The sequence below is a fragment of the Canis lupus genome, chromosome 1 (genome assembly GCF_048164855.1).
Source record: "Canis lupus baileyi chromosome 1, mCanLup2.hap1, whole genome shotgun sequence".
NCBI classification, from domain to species: domain Eukaryota; kingdom Metazoa; phylum Chordata; class Mammalia; order Carnivora; family Canidae; genus Canis; species Canis lupus.
In genome coordinates this window covers 25,183,449-25,190,440 of record NC_132838.1, presented here as the reverse complement: position 1 = coordinate 25,190,440, position 6,992 = coordinate 25,183,449, and the positions used below count along the sequence as shown (strand labels likewise).

The following is a 6,992-nucleotide window of genomic DNA, read 5'->3' as shown; positions in this document are numbered from 1 at the left end:
TCTGGCAGCGTTTGCATCAGTGCATAACAGAAGGAGAAAGGAAGCAATGTCAAAAAGAACAACCATCTAGAAAACACATTTGAACGCACTTTTGGGGAAGGACTTTCCAGAAGCACGAGAACATTGTTGTATGCGAGCGTCCTTAGAGCTCCAAAGGCCGGTGGCCGGCTGCGCGTCTCTAGCCACTAGGTGGTAGCTCAGCCCAAGGCTGGGAAGAGAGAAAGCAACTGGGTCCAGAGTGGGTGGCAACCGGGAGGCGGGTCGGCGAGCGGCATAAAGGCCAGGGAGTCCTGACTGAGGCTCAGGCTGCCCTAGCACTTGGCTCAGAGGATCCTGTCCCAGGGTGATGGCATTTAGCCAGTGGATGCCAGGTGCCCAGGCTGAGCCAGCGTCCCCGGCGAGGAGCCCAAAGGCTGCTGTGCGAGAGAAGAGGCGCGGCGGAGCCCTGGTAAATAGCCGCATTTTCTATTAAAATTGTCTTGGAAGGAATGCAGCATTATGCCTGACTTATATGTGGAAGAGAGCTAACTGGGTATTTAAACAGCTTGATATGATGTTTAAGGCAATAATTTAATTGGTCGACATCTCAGATATAATAGCAAATAGATTACAAGTTAATAAATACTTTTTATTGATGATGAGAATGCTGACAAAAAAAATCTAGCTCTATCCCCAAATGTGCTCTGAGTCTGGATAACAAGGCATTTTTAAAGATAAATTATAGGAGAAAAATTGGGCAACAAAGGAACGAAGTATCTTGCTCTATTTGGCAAATTTAAATCCTTTGTTTCTGTGAAATTTCTGAGACTATCTGTCAATCAGACTTTGTGGAGTTTCAAAAGCAGAAGTCCCGGAAAATATTTATTAAGGGAAAAACAGCATTCTGTGAGCTCCAATTTTAACACATATGTGCAACTTAGGTTTATGCATTGAAGACAGTAACTTTTTGCCTGTGATCATGCTCACATTATCACCCTGGTTAGACTCCCTTACAGCTAGGGGGACCGAGTCCTAGTGGATTTTAGAAGTACGAGGACAAATTCTGAGAGGCTCCCATCTTTTTCTCTTAGGAGAGAAAGTAGGCTGCCAGTCCTTCAGAAATCTGTTCTCACTTGAGAAAAATGCAGTGCAGTTGCCTCAGAAATGTGAAAATCAGACTGCAAGGGCCTTTGTAGGTTATGGGTTCAGGGCACTTCCGAGAGCAAACTCGGGTGCTAGGACAATAAGCATAAAAAGTGAAAGTGTCCTGGGCACATTGAGATGTATGGTCACTCCAGTAAGAGGCATGTGAAAGACCGGGAGCCAAAGGAAGGAAGGCGGAGGAAGCTGACGAAAATTCTTTTTTTTTTTTTAATTTTTTTAATTTTTTTTTTGTAAATTTATTTTTTATTGGTGTTCAATTTGGCAACATAGAGAATAACACCCAGTGCTCATCCCATCAAGTGCCCCCTCAGTGCCCGTCACCCAGTCACCCCCACCCCCCGCTCACCTCCCCTTCCACCACCCCTAGTTCGTTTCCCAGAGTTAGGAGTCTCTCATGGTCTGTCTCCCTTTCTGATATTTCCCACTCATTATTTCTCCTTTCCCCTTTATTCCCTTTCACTATTTTTTATATTCCCCCAATGAATGAGACCATATAATGTGTGTCCTTCTCCGATGGACTTACTTTACTCAGCATCACACCCTCCAGGTCCATCCACGTCGAAGCAAATGGTGGGTATTTGTCGTTTCTAATGGCTGAGGAATATCCCGCTGTATACAGAGACCACAGCTTCTTTATCCATTTGCTGATGAACGTTCTAAGCCTGCGTGGGGGGGGGGGGACACATGCCAGGGACCCAGGCAGATTGGGGCACCCCAGCCTCATGCTCATGCATTGAGTCCATCCAGCCTCGTTCTTAGGTTGTGCTTGCCCTTGGATGCTGTCGTGCTCCTTTGGTAGACCGTTAACCTCTCTGAATCACGAATTCAAACCTGTTTTACAGTAAATTTGTTGCCAAGAAGAGGAACAATGAATTCCTCATTTCACTTGCTTTTCTTGGATCTCAACTCGAATGCCACAGAGGGCAACTTTTCAGGACCAAATGTCAAGAACAAGTCTTCGCCGTGTGAAGAGATGGGCATTGCTGTGGAGGTGTTTCTGACTCTAGGTCTCATCAGCCTCTTGGAGAACATCCTGGTCATAGGAGCCATAGTGAAGAACAAGAACCTGCACTCCCCCATGTATTTCTTTGTGTGCAGCTTAGCGGTAGCTGACATGCTAGTGAGCATGTCTAACACCTGGGAGACCATCACCATATACTTAATACATAATAAGCACGTGGTGATAGCAGATGCTTTTGTGCGTCACATTGACAACGTGTTCGACTCCATGATCTGCATTTCCGTGGTGGCTTCCATGTGCAGCTTGCTGGCCATCGCGGTGGACAGGTACGTCACCATCTTCTACGCCCTGCGCTACCACCACATCATGACCGTGAGGCGTTCCAGAGTGATTATCACGTGTATCTGGACCTTTTGCACAGGCTGCGGCATCGTTTTCATCGTCTACTACGAGTCCACGTATGTCATCGTTTGCCTCATCTCCATGTTCTTCACCATGCTCTTCCTCATGGTGTCCCTGTACATACACATGTTCCTCCTGGCGCGGACTCACGTCAAGCGGATAGCAGCTCTGCGTGGCTGCAGCTCTGTGAGGCAGACGGCCAGCATGAGAGGGGCCGTCACCCTGACCATGTTGCTGGGCATCTTCATCGTGTGCTGGGCTCCGTTCTTCCTCCATCTCATCTTGATGATTTCCTGCCCCCAGAACTTCTACTGTTCTTGCTTTATGTCTTACTTTAATATGTACCTCATACTCATCATGTGTAATTCTGTCATCGACCCTCTGATATATGCCTTCCGCAGCCAGGAGATGAGGAAGTCCTTCAAAGAGATCATTTGTTGCCACGGTTTCCGAATACCCCGTAGGTTCCTTAGCAGGTATTAAGCAAGAAGTTCTTCCTTATGCACCTTGGTACAGCCAGGGAGGGAGCCAGAAAGCTGGAAATCAGAAGCACGCATCCTGTTTATCTTTTTTCCATGTCGAAGTTGTCCTGTATTTCCCCCTGCGGAAGTTGTTGGGTCGGACGAGCACGTGCCGCTTACCCATTTGGGGAACGGTGTGTGACCGTTTCTTACTGTCCCATCTCATTCCTGATTTTTCTCCCGGTCCTACCCATTTCTGGTGGTCTGGTCTATCCTCCATCAAGTAAGTCTGCGTTCAGGGAAGAAGAAGCGTTCTGGACGCAGGTCTCAGCGCGAAGAACAGCTACCACTGAAGTCACGACTGTAACTAAAGACAAGCTGCGTGGTTACTTTCTTTCCCCAGGAGCAGCTCCGTCATTTAGCTTGATGCTCCCGTGAGTCACGCGTGCTTTTCAGGGCAGAATTAAGTGGTCTAATTCTTTCCATTTGAGATTTGCAGTTCATTTGTTATGGGACGTCTCTACAGCTCTCTTTTCCTAAACTTTTGATTCTCCGGATCATGTCCGTAATTGTCCAAGGATGGAATTGCCTTAATTACACTTCTGTCAATCATGTTTTCGTACCTGCCCAGACATGAGCCTTCATGTTACAAACCTTGCCTCATGTGGTGTGAAAGCCTCTGTGTCTTATTCTCACTCGGTCCAGGGTTTCCAAATCAGTGTTTTGGGGTCATGTTAGGGGCTCTAGGTGCCCCCCACCCTGCATATAGCACATGCCCATAGTCAAGTTATCTTTGACCTTCTCAGACAGAATGTTTTGGATTCTGAGACCCCCTCACTGTATACTTTGCACCTTGCAGCCTGGCTTGGGCGCCGGCGGTCAGGTGCCCATCTAACGCATAGAATCTCGTCTTCTCCGACATAGAAGGGAGGGAGAAAATTTCAGGTTAGGTCTTGACTCTGCCGCCGACAGGCAATGTCACCTTAGCCATCTCATTTCAGTTTTCACATCTGTGCTGATGTCACTGGATGGTCATAAGAACTGCATGAAAAAGTGTGAGAACATCTTGAAAACTTGTGAAGCACCATAAAGATTCACTACTTATTTTAAAGAAATGTTGCTGATGGTGGGGCCTCTGGGCGGCTCAGTCAGTTAAGCATCTGCCTTCAGCTCAGGTCATAATCCTGGAGTCCTAGAGTCAAGCCCCAAGTCATAGGGCTCCCTGCCCAGTGGGAAATCTGATTCTCCCTTTGCCCCTCCCCCGCTCCTTCTCTCTCCCTCTTTCACTCATTCCATCTCTCAAATACATAAAGCCTCAAAAAAAAAAAGTTTTAGATGGGATAAATACAAGGGGAGGATGCAGAAGGCAGTGCTCACTGGTCAGTAGTTGGAACAGTGGCCCAGAAAGCAGGACTGCTTTGCCACAGAGCAGTTCTGTTACCTGGGGCACATCTCTAACTGCTTGGTCTCAGTGTTCTTATCCGGAGTGAAGAGCTTGGTCCTTACAGCTCTCATATTCCATCCTATTATTTTTGGTGTTAATATCTTCTCTTTCGTTTTGGATATTCATGTCTAGACTATTCCCAGTGGAGGAAATATAAAGTATAAATTAAGACCATGGGGGTCACACAATGATGAGCTGTTGAAGTCTATGGGAGCAGAGGAACTTCCTGGGTATAGTTCTTTTTTTTTTTATATATACATTTATTTTTTATTGGTGTTCAACTTGCCAAGATATAGAATAACACTTCCTGGGTCGAGTTCACACAAATAACTTATAGACATGATCCTCCCATTTGGCAGCTCAGAGTCAAAACAAAACAGAACAAAACAAAACAACAACAACAACAACAAAACTACCAGTGCTGGCACAAGCAGGAAAGTGGATAAAGTATCCAAATCTTTGGAAAATGGCAAGTTAGCAGGTTGTTGACAACTGAGGTGTAAAAGAATAGCAAGCTCTTCAAATGCTTCCCAACATTTTAGCAGAACCTCCTTGTTTGTACTCATGCATGTAAGTGATCTCTGCATAGTTATGATGGGAAACTGCAGTCCGTGATGTCTTTAGCAGTTTCTAGCACAGACTGATGTTTGTTATTGGTGCTAAACAAATGTGTACTTAATCTGCTGCCCATAGCAGATTGCCTGGTGGCACTCTGAGTGCTAACTGAGGTCAGTAGGGCTCCCATTCTTGGGTAGGATCAAACTTCAGCTCCAGTGGTTTACATTGGCTCCACCGGGGAATCCAGTTCTAGTTAGGCTCTCTGCTCTGGTGCTTCAGGGCTTCAAACAAGGTTTTACCTTTTCTATAAAGGTCTTTAGAGAAATACTCAAATGTCTTAATGTCTATATATTGAGACAGAAATAATTAGTATTCAGATGTGTCTTCAGTTGGAAGGAATACATGTATATAATGACATGGCAAATATCTGTAAGTGAGCCAATCCCTGGAATCCCAGCACAAAGTCCCCTCCACAAAATAACCTGTGTAATTATTGTATGGTATTATATAGGAACTCTTTCTGCTTATGTAGGGACTGTATTTGATGTAAAATTTTATGTGTTCAAAGAAATCATTAATAAAATGGAAGGACTAGGCCACCCTTTTGAACTGATCATTCTGTTGTGTGATATTCAGAGCATTTTTGGTCTTCTTGCCAATTTGTCAGCAACTGCTGCAGAATGAGAAGGTACATTCATTAGTGATGAAGTTTCCTTGACTGTAGTTATCATCTGTATGATGGCCTTTTCTCAGTTCAAAATGATTTAACTCCTGAAAATAAAGTGAAATTGTAAACTTGACATTATATATCGTCCAAAAGTCTGACTTTTAGTAAATAAGTAACTATCTTGGGGATAGCACCTATTAGTATTCAGTACGGGGCTACAACCAGTGGCCATTAGATAATGTCCACCATCAAAGGGATTATGGGGCATAAATTTTTTTCAAGATGGGAATATTTCAAGATACAGGAAAGCATTGCCCACAATTCAAGATGCTGCATATAATTAAATGTGAATTTATGGGGCATAGACCATACACTTAAAATGAAGGCTCTCATACTCTTCTATGGCTGTTACGGCAATTCTCACTGGGGGAATGTAGGGTGCATATCAGAGCTTTGGAGTGAGGGAATAACTGAAAAGGTAAGTAGTCTCTACATCAGGCCCAGAAGTGGCTCCTCTTGATCTGGAGACCAATAAACCAAAAGGATAATTTATATGATACTTTCCCCCAATGAATAATGGTGGAACAGGAGACCACACACACACACTCTCATTCAAGAATGGGAAAAACAGGAGATGACGCATTATACTTCCAGGGCTCAACAGACCCTGCGGCTACTGCTACCATATTGGACAGCGCAGATCTAGACGTATTTCCTAGGCTTGCTGTATGTTTCTCCTTTTCACTCCTTGACTTTTTCTTTCTTCTTATCCATGTATGCTTTGAATCTAACAGGCTTTGGGGGAGACTCATGCTTTTAGTTTCTTTTTTTCTTGAGCCATTTTGTCCAACTGAAGTCCTTGACTCCAGATTTTTTGAATTTTTCTTTTCCTTAAAGATGTGTCCAAATGTATCACTAAAGAATCTTATTTATTTCTAAAACTGTGGTAAAATACATATAAATACATATAACATGAAATATGTCATTTTAATTTTTAAGTCTACAGTTCAGTGGCATTAAGTGCATTCACACTGTTGTGCTGTTTTTTATTCATATTTGCATTCAGTCATTTATTTCCTTAGCTCATCTCTTTCTTGCAGTATCTCATTCAATCCCCCCAATAACCAACACACACTACTGATGTCCTGTTTTCCAACATATAATTCTGTATATTTTCCATCAGTCAGACTTTCTTTTTCTTTACCACATAACATGCACTGCCATCCTTCCTTGTTCTCTATGTACCATTTTAAGTTTTGATTCAGCCATTTTTTCTTTTTTCTTTCTTTTACTTTTCTTTAAATTTAAATTCAATTTGTCAACATATAGTGTAACACCCAGTGCTCATCCCATCAA

At 43.7% G+C, this 6,992-nt stretch overlaps 1 protein-coding gene across 1 annotated transcript; it reads left to right on the top strand.

Annotated features, from left to right (window-relative positions):
* Positions 1 to 272: 272 nt before the first annotated feature.
* On the top strand, positions 273 to 5,769 carry MC5R (melanocortin 5 receptor). Its single transcript, XM_072792295.1, has 2 exons — positions 273 to 448; positions 1,986 to 5,769. Exon 2 carries the CDS (start codon positions 2,012 to 2,014, stop codon positions 2,987 to 2,989), a length of 978 nt encoding a protein of 325 aa, XP_072648396.1. The 5' UTR covers positions 273 to 448; positions 1,986 to 2,011; the 3' UTR covers positions 2,990 to 5,769.
* Positions 5,770 to 6,992: the final 1,223 nt, after the last annotated feature.

Coding starts and splice junctions, on each gene's coding strand:
- MC5R (XM_072792295.1), top strand. CDS start 2,012: ATGAATTCCTCATTTCACTTGCTTTTCTTGGATCTCAACTCGAATGCC.